The sequence below is a fragment of the Salvelinus fontinalis genome, unplaced genomic scaffold, assembly GCF_029448725.1.
Source record: "Salvelinus fontinalis isolate EN_2023a unplaced genomic scaffold, ASM2944872v1 scaffold_0541, whole genome shotgun sequence".
Taxonomy (NCBI): Eukaryota; Metazoa; Chordata; class Actinopteri; order Salmoniformes; family Salmonidae; genus Salvelinus; species Salvelinus fontinalis.
The window spans coordinates 10,001-27,469 of NW_026600750.1; the positions used below are offsets into that span (position 1 = coordinate 10,001).

The 17,469-nt window shown below is 46.0% G+C and overlaps 1 protein-coding gene across 1 annotated transcript; it reads left to right on the forward strand.

Annotated features, from left to right (window-relative positions):
* Positions 1-4,817: 4,817 nt before the first annotated feature.
* Positions 4,818-16,512, forward strand: obi1 (ORC ubiquitin ligase 1). Its single transcript, XM_055914377.1, has 6 exons — positions 4,818-4,973; positions 5,449-5,584; positions 6,131-6,222; positions 9,181-9,402; positions 9,932-10,020; positions 13,937-16,512. Exons 1-6 carry the CDS (start codon positions 4,902-4,904, stop codon positions 15,606-15,608), a joined length of 2,283 nt encoding a protein of 760 aa, XP_055770352.1. The 5' UTR covers positions 4,818-4,901; the 3' UTR covers positions 15,609-16,512.
* Positions 16,513-17,469: the final 957 nt, after the last annotated feature.

Consider the following 17,469-nt stretch of genomic DNA (forward strand, 5'->3'; position numbering starts at 1 on the left):
AGGTCTAGATGTGAGTAATGGCATTGAGAGGAGGACAACGATGGAGACACACAGAGGTCTAGATGTGAGTAATGGCATTGAGAGAAGGACAACGATGGAGACACACAGAGGTCTAGATGTGAGTAATGGCATTGAGAGGGGACAACGATGGAGACACACAGAGGTCTAGATGTGAGTAATGGCATTGAGAGAAGGACAACGAAGGAGACACACAGAGGTCTAGATGTGAGTAATGGCATTGAGAGGGGACAACGATGGAGACACACAGAGGTCTAGATGTGAGTAATGGCATTGAGAGAAGGACAACGAAGGAGACACACAGAGGTCTAGATGTGAGTAATGGCATTGAGAGAAGGACAACGATGGAGACACACAGAGGTCTAGATGTGAGTAATGGCATTGAGAGGGGACAACGATGGACACACAGAGGTCTAGATGTGAGTAATGGCATTGAGAGGGGACAACGATGGAGACACACAGAGGTCTAGATGTGAGTAATGGCATTGAGAGAAGGACAACGATGGAGACACACAGAGGTCTAGATGTGAGTAATGGCATTGAGAGAAGGACAACGATGGACACACAGAGGTCTAGATATGAGTAATGGCATTGAGAGAAGGACAACGATGGAGACACACAGAGGTCTAGATGTGAGTAATGGCATTGAGAGGGGACAACGATGGACAAACAGAGGTCTAGATGTGAGTAATGGCATTGAGAGAAGGACAACGATGGAGACACACAGAGGTCTAGATGTGAGTAATGGCATTGAGAGGGGACAACGATGGAGACACACAGAGGTCTAGATATGAGTAATGGCATTGAGAGAAGGACAACGATGGAGACACACAGAGGTCTAGATGTGAGTAATGGCATTGAGAGGGGACAACGATGGAGACACAGAGAGGTCTAGATGTGAGTAATGGCATTGAGAGGGGACAACGATGGACACACAGAGGAATAGATGTGAGTAATAGCATTGAGAGAAGGACAACGATGGAAACACACAGAGGTCTAGATGTGAGTAATGGCATTGAGAGGGGACAACGATGGAGACACACAGAGGTCTAGATGTGAGTAATGGCATTGAGAGGGGACAATGATGGAGACACACAGAGGTCTAGATGTGAGTAATGGCATTGAGAGGGGACAACGATGGAGACACAGAGGTCTAGATGTGAGTAATGGCATTGAGAGGGGACAACGATGGAGACACACAGAGGTCTAGATGTGAGTAATGGCATTGAGAGAAGGACAATGATGGAGACACACAGAGGTCTAGTTGTGAGTAATGGCATTGAGAGGGGACAACGATGGACACACAGAGGAATAGATGTGAGTAATAGCATTGAGAGAAGGACAACGATGGAGACACACAGAGGTCTAGATGTGAGTAATGGCATTGAGAGGGGACAACGATGGAGACACACAGAGGTCTAGATGTGAGTAATGGCATTGAGAGGGGACAATGATGGAGACACACAGAGGTCTAGATGTGAGTAATGGCATTGAGAGGGGACAACGATGGAGACACACAGAGGTCTAGATGTGAGTAATAGCATTGAGAGAAGGACAACGATGGAGACACACAGAGGTCTAGATGTGAGTAATGGCATTGAGAGGGGACAACGATGGAGACACACAGAGGTCTAGATGTGAGTAATGGCATTGAGAGAAGGACAATGATGGAGACACACAGAGGTCTAGATGTGAGTAATAGCATTGAGAGAAGGACAATGATGGAGACACACAGAGGTATAGATGTGAGTAATGGCATTGAGAGGGGACAACGATGGAGACACACAGAGGTCTCGATGTGAGTAATGGCATTGAGAGGGGACAACGATGGACACACAGAGGTCTAGATGTGAGTAATGGCATTGAGAGAAGGACAACGATGGAGACACACAGAGGTCTAGATGTGAGTAATGGCATTGAGAGAAGGACAACGATGGAGACACACAGAGGTCTAGATGTGAGTAATGGCATTGAGAGGGGACAACGATGGAGACACACAGAGGTCTAGATGTGAGTAATGGCATTGAGAGGGGACAACGATGGAGACACACAGAGGTCTAGATGTGAGTAATGGCATTGAGAGGAGGACAACGATGGAGACACACAGAGGTCTAGATGTGAGTAATGGCATTGAGAGGGGACAACGATGGAGACACACAGAGGTCTAGATGTGAGTAATGGCATTGAGAGGGGACAACGATGGAGACACACAGAGGTCTAGATGTGAGTAATGGCATTGAGAGGGGACAACGATGGACACACAGAGGTCTAGATGTGAGTAATGGCATTGAGAGAAGGACAACGATGGAGACACACAGAGGTCTAGATGTGAGTAATGGCATTGAGAGGGGACAACGATGGACACACAGAGGTCTAGATGTGAGTCATGGCATTGAGAGGGGACAACGATGGAGACACACAGAGGTCTAGATGTGAGTAATGGCATTGAGAGGGGACAACGATGGAGACATACAGAGGTCTAGATGTGAGTATTGGCATTGAGAGAAGGACAACGATGGAGACACACAGAGGTCTAGATGTGAGTAATGGCATTGAGAGGGGACAACGATGGAGACACACAGAGGTCTAGATGTGAGTAATGGCATTGAGAGAAGGACAACGATGGAGACACACAGAGGTCTAGATGTGAGTAATGGCATTGAGAGGGGACAACGATGGAGACACACAGAGGTCTAGATGTGAGTAATGGCATTGAGAGAAGGACAACGATGGAGACACAGAGGTCTAGATATGAGTAATGGCATTGAGAGAAGGACAACGATGGACACACAGAGGTCTAGATGTGAGTAATGGCATTGAGAGGGGACAACGACGGAGACACACAGAGGTCTAGATGTGAGTAATGGCATTGAGAGAAGGACAACGATGGAGACACACAGAGGTCTAGATGTGAGTAATGGCATTGAGAGGAGGACAACGATGGAGACACACAGAGGTCTAGATGTGAGTAATGGCATTGAGAGGGGACAACGATGGAGACACAGAGGTCTAGATGTGAGTAATGGCATTGAGAGAAGGACAACGATGGAGACACACAGAGGTCTAGATATGAGCAATGACATTGAGAGGGGACAACGATGGAGACACACAGAGGTCTAGATGTGAGTAATGGCATTGAGAGAAGGACAACGATGGAGACACACAGAGGTCTATATGTGAGTAATGGCATTGAGAGGGGACAACGATGGACACACAGAGGTCTAGATGTGAGTAATGGCATTGAGAGGGGACAACGATGGAGACACACAGAGGTCTAGATGTGAGTAATGGCATTGAGAGAAGGACAACGATGAAGACACACAGAGGTCTAGATGTGAATAATGGCATTGAGAGGGGACAACGATGGAGACACACAGAGGTCTAGATGTGAGTAATGGCATTGAGAGGGGACAACGATGGAGACACACAGCCATTGCATAGATATATACTAGACTAACCACTGCATAGAGATATACTAGACTAACCACTGCATAGAGATATACTAGACTAACCACTGCATAGAGATATACTAGACTAACCACTGCATAGAGATATACTAGACTAACCACTGCATAGAGATATACTAGACTAACCACTGCATAGAGATATACTAGACTAACCACTGCATAGATATATACTAGACCAGGGGTGTCAAACTCATTCCACGGAGGGCCTAGTGTCTGCAGGTTTTTGGTTTTTCCTTTCAATAAAGCCCTAGACAACCAGGTGTGGGGAGTTCCTAACTAATTAGTGATGTTAATTCATCAATCAAGTACAAGGGAGGAGCGAAAACCCGCAGACACTCGGCCCTCCGTGGAATGAGTTTGACACCTGTGTACTAGACTAACCATTGTATTGTTGATTTGATTTGATTAGAGGTTCTTCCTCTAATGTCTATGGAGGTCCATTGTCTGAACATCTGATCTGAAATGGATCCTTCAGTTCTGTTTATGTATCAAGGTTAACACTGTCTGGTGTTCTGCAATCTGAAAAACATGACGGATATGTTGTTGCATTTGGCATACCGTACAGACCAGGGGTATTGAACTCTGACCCTACGAGGTCCAGAGTCTGCTTCTCTTCTCGTTGATCGTTAATATGACCCACCTGGTGTCCCAGGTCTAAATCAGTCCCTGATTAGAGGGGAATCACCCACCTGGTGTCCCAGGTCTAAATCAGTCCCTGATTATTATTATTTTTTATTTTTTTTATTTTACCGTTATTTTACCAGGTAAGTTGACTGAGAACACGTTCTCATTTGCAGCAACGACCTGGGGAATAGTTACAGGGGAGAGGAGGGGGATGAATGAGCCAATTGTAAACTGGGGATTATTAGAGGGGAATCACCCACCTAGTGTCCCAGGTCTAAATCAGGCCATGATTAGAGGGGAATCACCCACCTGGAGTCACAGGTCTAAATCAGGCCCTGGTTAGAGGGGAACAATGTAAAAAAAAAACGCAGTGGAACTGGTTTCAAGGTCCAGAGTTCAGTTTGAGGGGTATAGACTGCAATTTCTGGGGAGTTGGATTTGAGAGAAGTTTTACCTGATTTTTTGGACTGTAGAGTCGAAATATATATATTTTATTTTTATAATTCTGTTCTTTTGTTAAAAATACATTTTAAAAAGTTGAAAATGTTAATGAAAAACCAATATCCCCATGTCTGTCCTGTCTGAGGTTGAAAGGCACAGGTTTTCTTCCAGGTGCTGTCTATGGTCCTGCTGTCTATGTCGTTTGGCTGTCTTTGAAACGCAAAGCAGAGCAGCGATGCATTTTCTACCATTTGGCTTTCCGTAGTCATGTGGTTCTGAAGGCGGTGCTTTTTTTGTCGGAGGAGGGTTTTTTGTTGTTGTAGTTTCTCGCCGAAACTCTTGAACAAAACAATGGCAAACAACTTTCAAAACGTGACTCTTTCTCTAACTTTACCCATATCATGCCAGATCTGCCTTGGAAAGGTAATTCAGTTTATATTTTGTTGGGTATTCCGTTTTGGAACAACGTGTTTAGCAAATGCAACCATTTACGTAGACAGAAATGCTAGCTAAGCTAGTTAGCTGTTGATTAGCCAACTTCGATAACGTTAGCTTCCTTGCCTAGTAAATATTCGTTTAGCAAGTGATGTACATTTTGAACCTTGTAACGATTAGCTACTCATATTTGCCTGTGAATGGCTAGTTAGCTACACATTTGTTGACTAATTACATCGACCAATTCTTGTTTGCGGCTGCAGATCATGTCATGTGTTGTTAGCTTAGTTAGCTAGCATCTTGGTGCAATTTAGTAGGAAGGCTTTGCAATGACAAATATTAGCTATAGTTGAACTATTCTTGATTCGTCTCTCAATAGCGCAGTGCCTACAATGCACGGATAGTTGTATTGCAATCGATCATTAAAATAACGATTCTTTCTTTCTAACATTGCTATCTGCAGGTCCGCCATCCCGTCATCTGTGCCAATAACCACGTGTTCTGTTCTTGCTGCATGGACATTTGGTTGAAGAAGGCTAGTCAATGTCCTTCATGCCGAGTTCCCATCAACTCAGAGAACCCGTGCAGAGAAATTATAGGTACGAGTAATGGCCTAACAGCTACTGCAAAATATGTCAACCGGGTTATCTCTGCATAATATGTCAACCAGGTTATCTCTGCATAATATGTCAACCAGGTTATCTCTGCATAATATGTCAACCAGGTTATCTCTGTATAATATGTCAACCGGGTTATCTCTGCATAATATGTCAACCAGGTTATCTCTGCATAATATGTCAACCGGGTTATCTCTGCATAATATATCAACCGGGTTATCTCTGCATAATATGTCAACCAGGTTATCTCTGCATAATATGTCAACATGGTTATCTCTGCATAATATGTCAACATGGTTATCTCTGCATAATATGAAACAGAAGAGAAAGCCCCCTCTCAAGGTTTCTTCCTTCTAGGGAGGTTTTTCCCTGTTGCTGTATACTCACTGTTTGGGGTCCAGACTAGGCTGGGAACCTGTAAAGCACTTTGTGGCAACTGTTGTTGTTACAGTAGCTAAAGGTGGCAGAGTTACAATTCTTTGTTCGTGAATTGATTCCCTATGGTGGTCCTTTTTTATGTTCTTTTAGGAGGGACAAATGAGAGCGAGTCCAACGAGAGCTATTCTGTGAAGAAACACCTCCGAAAGACCAGGGGAGAGCTTCTGTTGAGGGAATATGAAGTAAGTTAAATATACTGCACGTTTATACTGTCGTCTGTTTAATACTGTCGTCTGTCTGTACTGTCGTCTGTTATACTGCCGTCTGTTATACTGTCGTCTGTTATACTGTCGTCTGTTATACTGTCGTCTGTTATACTGTCGTCTGTTATACTGTCGTCTGTTATACTGTCGTCTGTTATACTGTCGTCTGTTATACTGTCGTCTGTTATCCTGTCGTCTGTTATCCTGTCGTCTGTTATCCTGTCGTCTGTTATCCTGTCGTCTGTTATACTGTCTGTCGTCTGTTATACTGTCTGTCGTCTGTTATACTGTCGTCTGTTATACTGTCGTCTGTTATACTGTCGTCTGTTATACTGTCGTCTGTTATACTGTCGTCTGTTATCCTGTCGTCTGTCTCCTTTACCTGTTATCCTGTCGTCTGTCTCCTTTACCTGTTATCCTGTCGTCTGTCTCCTTTACCTGTTATACTGTCGTCTGTCTGTTTATACTGTCACCTGTTATCCTGTCGTCTGTCTCCTTTACCTGTTATCCTGTCGTCTGTTATCCTGTCGTCTGTCTCCTTTACCTGTTATCCTGTCGTCTGTTATCCTGTCGTCTGTCTCCTTTACCTGTTATCCTGTCGTCTGTCTCCTTTACCTGTTATCCTGTCGTCTGTCTCCTTTACCTGTTATCCTGTCGTCTGTCTCCTTTACCTGTTATCCTGTCGTCTGTCTCCTTTACCTGTTATCCTGTCGTCTGTCTCCTTTACCTGTTATCCTGTCGTCTGTCTCCTTTACCTGTTATCCTGTCGTCTGTCTCCTTTACCTGTTATCCTGTCGTCTGTCTCCTTTACCTGTTATCCTGTCGTCTGTCTCCTTTACCTGTTATCCTGTCGTCTGTCTCCTTTACCTGTTATCCTGTCGTCTGTCTCCTTTACCTGTTATCCTGTCGTCTGTCTCCTTTACCTGTTATCCTGTCGTCTGTTATACTGTCACCTGTTATCCTGTCGTCTGTTTATACTGTCACCTGTTATCCTGTCGTCTGTCTCCTTTACCTGTTATACTGTCGTCTGTTATCCTGTCGTCTGTCTCCTTTACCTGTTATCCTGTCGTCTGTCTCCTTTACCTGTTATCCTGTCGTCTGTCTCCTTTACCTGTTATCCTGTCGTCTGTCTCCTTTACCTGTTATCCTGTCGTCTGTCTCCTTTACCTGTTATCCTGTCGTCTGTCTGTTTATACTGTCACCTGTTATCCTGTCGTCTGTCTCCTTTACCTGTTATCCTGTCGTCTGTTATCCTGTCGTCTGTCTCCTTTACCTGTTATCCTGTCGTCTGTCTCCTTTACCTGTTATCCTGTCGTCTGTCTCCTTTACCTGTTATCCTGTCGTCTGTCTCCTTTACCTGTTATCCTGTCGTCTGTCTCCTTTACCTGTTATCCTGTCGTCTGTCTCCTTTACCTGTTTCCCCCTCTAGCAGTTTGGCATTCGGAAAGTATTCAGACCCCTTGACTTTTTCCACATTTTGTTACGTTACAGCCTCATTCTAAAATGGTTTAAATTCATGTTTCCCTCATCAATCTACATATAATACCCCATAATGACAAAGCGAAAACAGTTTTTTTGAGAAATGTTTGCAAATTGATCCAAAAAAAAAAAACTTATTTACATAAGCTTTCAGACCCTATGAGACTCAACATTGGGCTCATGTTTATCCTGTTTCCATTGATGATCCTTGAGATGTTTCTATAACTTGATTGGAGTCCACCTGTGGTAAATTCAATTGATTGGACATGATTTGGAAAAGCACACACCTGTCTATATAAGGTCCCACAGTTGACAGTGCATGTCAGAGCAAAAACCAAGTCATGAGGTCGAAGGAATTGTCCGTAGAGCTCGGATTGTGTCCAGGGGAAGGGTACCAAGCACTGCTCATCACCTGGCCAATACCATCCCTACGGTGAAGCATGGTGGTGGCAGCATCATGCTGTGGGGATGTTTTTCAGCGGCAGGCACTGGGAGACTAGTCAGGATCGAGGGAAAGATGAACGGGACAAAGTACAGAGAGATCCTTGATGAAAACTGGCTCCAGAGCGCTCAGGTCCTCAGACTGGGGTGAAGGTTCACCTTCCAACAGGACAACAACCCTGAACACACAGCCAAGACAACGCAGGAGTGGCTTCGGGACAAGTCTCGAAATGTCCTTGAGTGGCCCAGCCGGAGCCCGGACTTGGCCCCGATCGGACATCTCTGGAGAGACCTGAAAATAGTTGTGCAGCGACGCTCCCCATCCAGCCTGACAGAGCTTGAGAGGATCTGCAGAGAAGAATGGGAGAAACTCCATAAATACAGGTGTGCAATGCTTGTAGCGTCATACCCAAGAAGGTTGTAATCACTGCCAAAGGTACTGAGTAAAGGGTCTGAATACTTATGTAAATGTGGTATTTCAGGTTGTTGTTTTCTAATACATTTACAAACATTTCTAAAAACGTTGTTTTTGTCGTTATGGGATATTGTGATGTCAGTATGAGGTATTGTGATGTCAGTATGAGGTATTGTGATGTCAGTATGGGATATTGTGATGTCATTATGGGGTATTAGGATGTCAGTATGGGGTATTGTGTGTAGATTGATGAGGAAAAATAACTATTTAATCTATTATAGAATAAGGCTGTAACGTAACAAGATGTGGAGAAAGGCAAGGGGCCAAAATACTTTCTGAAAGCACCTTGTAGCCTACATCAGGGTTTCACTGTTTTGTGATAAAACATTCATCTGGGGCCCCCTTGTGTGATAAAACATTCATCTGGGGCCCCCTTGTGTGATAAAACATTCATCTGGGGCCCCCTTGTGTGATAAAACATTCATCTGGGGCCCCCTATAGAGAGAGATCCTCTCGTTACGTCAGAGAGAGATTCTCTGAATCACTATGTGACTTCTATATGTAATTCTATGGTGGGACATCTTGTCTTTTTTATCATTCAGGATGAAATGGAAGGTCTCCTCAAAGAGAACGAAGAGCTGAGGAACAAGAACCGGAGCCTGAAGTCCCAGCTGAAGACGGTACTAGATCCCTGTACTATAGCAGCCAGCCGGAGAGAAGACCGGGACCTGGAGCCCGGTGTTGCGGAAGAGTGGAGGAACAAGCTGAGAGCCGCTACAGATGGCTACAGCCGGATCAAACTGGACGTGGAGAAACTGAAAGAGGTATTAACGAATACGATCCGTCGACGGAGGAAGCTAACCTAACTCGTTACGATGAATCCTTTTGATAGTCCTTTAATGTTCCTTGTACGCGGTACGCACTGCGCCAAAAACAACAGGAACCATCATTGGAATGTTTCTTTTGTGTGTCAATTCAATCAACGTAATTGGGGTCGTTAAAAGTGTCAATTAGACACAGGAAGTAAGTTTTGTCACTGTGGTATCATCAGATCAATGTCACATACACACATACAAAGATGACAATACAAAAAGTAACTGACAAATAATGTCTGAAATTTGTGCAGTTCCAGAATGTAATAGAATATATATATACACTGCTCAAAAAAATAAAGGGAACACGTAAACAACACAATGTAACTCCCAAGTCAATCACACTTCTGTGAAATCATTCAGCTCTAGGATGTGTTATTTTAGTGTTCCCTTTATTTTTTTTTGAGCAGTGTATATGCAGTTCCAGAATGTAATAGAATATATTTATATGAAATAAGGAAGTTGTGTTCCTCTGCTCAAGGCTAACAAGACGTTGCGGTGTCAGACTATTGACCTGGTTCAGGAGAACGTGAGGTTGAAAGCCGAGGTTTCCAGTAGATCTCCTCAGAAGTACGTACTCGTCTTTTATGTTATTCTGTTGTGTGTATTATGGAATGTTCCGGAGTGGTTTCAACTGGGACGGTAATGGACGACTGGGTGGAATGTTCTGGAGTGGTTTCAACTGGGGTGGTAATGGACGACTGGGTGGAATGTTCCGGAGTGGTTTCAACTGGGGTGGTAATGGACGACTGGGTGGAATGTTCCGGAGTGGTTTCAACTGGGACGGTAATGGGCTGCTGGGTGGAATGTTCTGGAGTGGTTTCAACTGGGATGGTAATGGACGACTGGGTGGAATGTTCTGGAGTGGTTTCAACTGGGATGGTAATGGACGACTGGGTGGAATGTTCTGGAGTGGTTTCAACTGGGGTGGTAATGGACAACTGGGTGGAATGTTCTGGAGTGGTTTTAACTGGGATGGTAATGGACGACTGGGTGGAATGTTCTGGAGTGGTTTCAACTGGGATGGTAATGGGCTGCTGGGTGGAATGTTCTGGAGTGGTTTCAACTGGGATGGTAATGGACGACTGGGTAGAATGTTCTGGAGTGCTTTCAACTGGGATGGTAATGGACGACTGGGTAGAATGTTCTGGAGTGCTTTCAACTGGGATGGTAATGGACGACTGGGTGGAATGTTCTGGAGGGGTTTCAACTGGGGTGGTAATGGACAACTGGGTGGAATGTTCTGGAGTGGTTTTAACTGGGATGGTAATGGACGACTGGGTGGAATGTTCTGGAGTGGTTTTAACTGGGATGGTAATGGACGACTGGGTGGAATGTTCTGGAGTGGTTTCAACTGGGATGGTAATGGGCTGCTGGGTGGAATGTTCTGGAGTGGTTTCAACTGGGATGGTAATGGACGACTGGGTAGAATGTTCTGGAGTGGTTTCAACTGGGATGGTAATGGACGACTGGGTAGAATGTTCTGGAGTGGTTTCAACTGGGATGGTAATGGACGACTGGGTGGAATGTTCTGGAGTGGTTTCAACTGGGATGGTAATGGGCTGCTGGGTGGAATGTTCTGGAGTGGTTTCAACTGGGATGGTAATGGACGACTGGGTAGAATGTTCTGGAGTGGTTTCAACTGGGATGGTAATGGACGACTGGGTGGAATGTTCTGGAGTGGTTTCAACTGGGATGGTAATGGGCTGCTGGGTGGAATGTTCTGGAGTGGTTTCAACTGGGATGGTAATGGACGACTGGGTAGAATGTTCTGGAGTGCTTTCAACTGGGATGGTAATGGACGACTGGGTGGAATGTTCTGGAGGGGTTTCAACCGGGATGGTAATGGACGACTGGGTGGAATGTTCTGGAGTGGTTTCAACTGGGATGGTAATGGACGACTGGGTGGAATGTTCTGGTGTGGTTTCAACTGGGATGGTAATGGACGACTGGGTGGAATGTTCTGGAGTGGTTTCAACTGGGATGGTAATGGACGACTGGGTGGAATGTTCTGGAGTGGTTTCAACTGGGATGGTAATGGACGACTGGGTGGAATGTTCTGGAGTGGTTTCAACTGGGATGGTAATGGACGACTGGGTAGAATGTTCTGGAGTGGTTTCAACTGGGATGGTAATGGACGACTGGGTGGAATGTTCTGGAGTGGTTTCAACTGGGATGGTAATGGACGACTGGGTAGAATGTTCTGGAGTGGTTTCAACTGGGACGGTAATGGACGACTGGGTGGAATGTTCTGGAGTGGTTTCAACTGGGATGGTAATGGACGACTGGGTGGAATGTTCTGGAGTGGTTTCAACTGGGATGGTAATGGACGACTGGGTAGAATGTTCTGGAGTGGTTTCAACTGGGACGGTAATGGACGACTGGGTGGAATGTTCTGGAGTGGTTTCAACTGGGATGGTAATGGACGACTGGGTGGAATGTTCTGGAGGGGTTTCAACTGGGATGGTAATGGACGACTGGGTAGAATGTTCTGGAGTGGTTTCAACTGGGATGGTAATGGACTACTGGGTGGAATGTTCTGGAGTGGTTTCAACTGGGATGGTAATGGACGACTGGGTGGAATGTTCTGGGATGGTAATGGACGACTGGGGGGAATGTTCTGGGATGGTTTCAACTGGGATGGTAATGGACGACTGGGTAGAATGTTCTGGAGTGGTTTCAACTGGGATGGTAATGGACAACTGGGTAGAATGTTCTGGAGTGGTTTCAACTGGGATGGTAATGGACGACTGGGTAGAATGTTCTGGAGTGGTTTCAACTGGGATGGTAATGGACGACTGGGTAGAATGTTCTGGAGTAGTTTCAACTGGGATGGTAATGGACGACTGGGTGGAATGTTCTGGAGTGGTTTCAACTGGGATGGTAATGGACTACTGGGTGGAATGTTCTGGAGTGGTTTCAACTGGGATGGTAATGGACGACTGGGTGGAATGTTCTGGGATGGTAATGGACGACTAGGGGGAATGTTCTGGGATGGTTTCAACTGGGATGGTAATGGACGACTGGGTAGAATGTTCTGGAGTGGTTTCAACTGGGATGGTAATGGACGACTGGGTAGAATGTTCTGGAGTAGTTTCAACTGGGATGGTAATGGACGACTGGGGGGAATGTTCTGGGATGGTTTCAACTGGGATGGTAATGGACGACTGGGTGGAATGTTCTGGAGTGGTTTCAACTGGGATGGTAATGGACTACTGGGTGGAATGTTCTGGAGTGGTTTCAACTGGGATGGTAATGGACGACTGGGTGGAATGTTCTGGGATGGTAATGGACGACTGGGGGGAATGTTCTGGGATGGTTTCAACTGGGATGGTAATGGACTACTGGGTGGAATGTTCTGGAGTGGTTTCAACTGGGATGGTAATGGACGACTGGGTGGAATGTTCTGGAGTGGTTTCAACTGGGATGGTAATGGACGACTGGGTGGAATGTTCTGGAGTGGTTTCAACTGGGATGGTAATGGACGACCGGGTGGAATGTTCTGGAGTGGTTTCAACTGGGATGGTAATGGACGACTGGGTGGAATGTTCTGGAGTGGTTTCAACTGGGATGGTAATGGACTACTGGGTGGAATGTTCTGGAGTGGTTTCAACTGGGATGGTAATGGACGACTGGGTAGAATGTTCTGGAGTGGTTTCAACTGGGATGGTAATGGACGACTGGGTAGAATGTTCTGGAGTGGTTTCAACTGGGATGGTAATGGACGACTGGGTGGAATGTTCTGGGATGGTAATGGACGACTGGGTGGAATGTTCTGGAGTGGTTTCAACTGGGACGGTAATGGACGACTGGGTAGAATGTTCTGGTAATGGACGACTGGGTGGAATGTTCTGGAGTGGTTTCAACTGGGATGGTAATGGACGACTGGGTAGAATGTTCTGGAGTGGTTTCAACTGGGATGGTAATGGACGACTGGGTGGAATGTTCTGGAGTGGTTTCAACTGGGATGGTAATGGACGACTGGGTAGAATGTTCTGGAGTGGTTTCAACTGGGATGGTAATGGATGACTGGGTGGAATGTTCTGGTAAAAAAAGCGATGACTAATCTACTTATTTCTATTCAGGTTCTCAAAATAAATTGTTTTTTGGTCAAGAGGTTAAATTATATGATCCGGAATCCATTTTGTATGCGTCTGTCTACGGATACAGGTTCTACATATTTCTGACTGTTTATCAGTGGTGAGATGAACTAATATCCATCCTGGAATCACATTGATGTGATCAACTATTTGCGCTCCCTGCACTGTGCCTCCCCTTTGGTGTTCTTCATTGTAACATTCTGTATCTCAGGACCTCTTTTGAAAATAAGTGTTTCAACTAATACGTTCCAGCGTTAGTATCTGGGGTTAAATGCACATATCGTTTTTATTTATATGTGTTGTTTTTACCCCCCCCCCAAAAATATATTTATATGCTCTCAAATTCAATTCTAACTCTCATCTTTCTGCTGTGAACCACCCCTCAGGTTTGGCCGGTACACGGTAGCAGCGTTGGAAGCCAAGATTCATCAGTACGAAAGAGATGTGGACCACCTGAAGAAAGCTCTGGAACGCAGCGACCAGTACATAGAAGAACTAGAGGCCCGGGTGGGAGCGGAGGGGCACCCGAGAAACCCCAGAGAGGCACCCCAGGGCCACACCGATGCCCGTCCAGAGAGCACCTCCTCTGGGGAGGGTGAAGCCAGGACCAGGGTCCACTATCAGAGGATCGGTGGCATGACGAGGAGTCTGAGTGACATGGAGAAGGCCTCCATCTGCGCCAGTCTGGAGGGAGAATCCAAGACGTTGTCCGCTCACCACAACTACCTCTTGGCAACGTCTAACGCCATGGAGCTCAACGCCGCCGTCTCCGAGACGTTCCGGGACCACCGGAGAAGTTTCGGCGTGACGCTCGCTGGACACAAAGACTCTATAGAAACCGATAGTATTGACGCCGTCGTTCCCTCTGACCTCTTCCTGTTCTCCACTCCCTCCTCTGCCTTCCGCTGCCTCAGTCTGAAGAGTCCCAGTGTTGGTGAAGACAAGAAGAAGCTTGGTTATAAGGCTGTGACTCATCTAAGGAGACTCAGTTTTGAGGACAGTATAACATCCAGCAGTAGCAGTAGTGCCTCCACTGTAGCAACTAAACGGTCCAGTCTCACTACTCGGTTATCCAACAGTTTGTCTTCCAGTAACGTAGCCGAGTCGGGACTCTTCGTCGCCACCGAGCCGTTCTGGGCTGCAGCCTGGCAGAGCCACAAGGCTTCTGATATAACCTTCGTGACCTCCGTGACATCACCCAATCACAATGGAGAGGAGGAGGAGCAGCAGCTCGACACGTCTTCGGGGTCGGGGCACAGCGAGAGAAACCAAACCGCGGGAGGAGCCACCACGTCCCGGAATCTGACAGAGGACGAGACGGACCCCATGTCCAGCGAAGCGTCCATGGACGCTGCCTACCTGGATAAGATCTCTGAGCTGGACTCTATGATGCTGGAGGGGCCCGAGAGCTGCAGCTCGGCGGGGTCTCACCTGTCCCTGGCTTCCTCCCTGACTTCTGCCGACACACCGGACTTGACCCTTGACCTCAGACTGGATGTGACCCTGGTACCTGAGGTGGAGGGCTGCTCTGAACTCTTCCTGGATCCTGACTCTGAGCAAGAGCGACGTGGACAGACCGAGGCTGAGGGTTTCGACTTGGCGTGCAGGATAAAGGGAACCTCTTCCACTCCAGTGACAGTGTCCGAGACTCTTCAGGCAGCTTCTCTCGCGCCCGTATCCACGACGACGGGAACCGGGTCTGGATCCTCCTCTGGGAGAGGCGCTGGAAGCGGCGACCACAGTCTTCTAGACTCTACGGGGCCCGCTAGAGAACAGGGACGCCTCTCTGACCCCTCTCAGACTGACGAACTGTCCTTCGACCTGCTGTTTGACCCCTTAACAGAGGCCCAGACAGCACCGGGAAGGGCGTCGGCCTGGCAGGCCTCAGCCAACCACCACGAGGACCATGACATCTCTTCTGGCTGCTGCTCGGCAGATAGACCTGGAGGAGACGCTGTGAGAGAGAAGAGCACGGTGACTCCTAGTCAGGCGACCAAACGGAAGTCTCACAGTCCTTTTAACGGCGGCAGTCCTTCCAAACATTCTAAGTTTATGTGATTTGTGACGGAGTTAACATGCCCCCCCCCCCCTGCGCCCACGTCACTGTAGACTAGCCCGGGCGCCAGTCTGTTTCTGATCTCTAGCCAGCTCTTTATGGAACTGTGTGATGCGATGCCCTGGCAGAATCTGGGACCCAGGCTCGCTTCTTTACTGTGTGTCATGTTATTCTCTATATAGTGCACTACTTTAGACCAGAGTCCTACGGGGCCCTGGTCAACAGTAGTTCATTATGTGAGGAATATACGGGTACCATTTGGCATAATGATTGCAGTCTTGTGCTAACTAATGCTAACTGCTTCTTTCAAAACTGTTGCTAATGCTAACCGCTTCTTTCAAACTGTTGCTAATGCTAACCGCTTCATTCAAACTGTTGCTAATGCTAACGGCTTCTTTCAAACTGTTGCTAATGCTAACCGCTTCTTTCAAACTGTTGCTAATGCTAACTGCTTCATTCAAACTGTTGCTAATGCTAACTGCTTCTTTCAAACTGTTAATGCTAACGGCTTCATTCAAACTGTTGCTAATGCTAACTGCTTCTTTCAAACTGTTAATGCTAACGGCTTCATTCAAACTGTTGTTAATGCTAACGGCTTCATTCAAACTGTTGCAAATGCTAACGGCTTCGTTCAAACTGTTGCTAACGGCTTCTTTCAAACTGTCGCTAATGCTAACCGCTTCATTCAAACTGTCGCTAATGCTAACCGCTTCATTCAAACTGTTGCTAATGCTAATCGCTTCATTCAAACTGTTGCTAATGCGTATGTGTGTAATGGCATCAAATTATTCCTGAAAATAAATCCTGTTATTTTCAGTAAATTTTGTGGAATTTGTAAACCAATTATTGCAACAAACAAAACTTAATTTGATCGTGTAATAAAAAAAATACTCACTGCTTTGATAATGAGTGTCACCAATGTACACTTTACACACTGTTGGAACTATCCATGTTATCTAGCTATACTACCGTTCAAAAGTTTGGGGTCTCTTTGAAATTTCCTTTTATCTTGTCCATTAATTAAAAGAACATCAAATTGATCCGAAATAGTGTAGACATTGTTAATGTTGTAAATTACTATTGTAGCTGGAAACGTTAGATTTTTGTATAGAATATCTAGAGGCCCATTATCAGCAACCATCCCTCCTGTGTTCCAATGGTATGTTGTGTTTGCTAATCCAAGTTGATCAGTTTAAAAGTCTAATTGATCATTAGAAAACCATTTTGCAATTATGTTAGCACAGCGGAAAACTGTTGTTCTGATTAAAGAAGCAATAAAACTGGCCTTCTTTAGACTGGTTGAGTATCTGGAGCATCAGCATTTGTGGGTTCGATTACTGATTTAGAATGGCCAGAAACAACAAACTTTCTTCTGAAACTCGTCAGTCTATTCTTGTTCTGAGAAATTAAGGCTATTCCATGTGAGAAATTGCCAAGAAACTGAAGATCTCGTACAACGCTGTGTACTACTACCTTCACAGAACAACACAAACTGCCTCTAACCAGAATAGAAAAAGGAGTGGGAGGCACCGGTGCACAACTGAGCAAGAGGACAAGTACATTAGAGTGTCTAGTTTGAGAAACAGACGCCTCACAAGTCCTCAACTGGCAGCTTCATGAAATAGTGCCCGCAAAACACCAGTCTCAACGTCGACAGTGAAGAGGCGACTCCGGGATGCTGGCCTTCTAGGCAGAGTTCCTCTCTCCAGTCGCCTCTTCACTGTTGACGTTATCTAGCTAATGCTCATCATATCCCACGTATCCCCTGAAGCTCATCCTGTCTGTCTGTATCCCCTAAAGCTCATCCTGTCTGTCTGTATCCCCTGAAGCTCATCCTGTCTGTCTGTATCCCCTAAAGCTCAT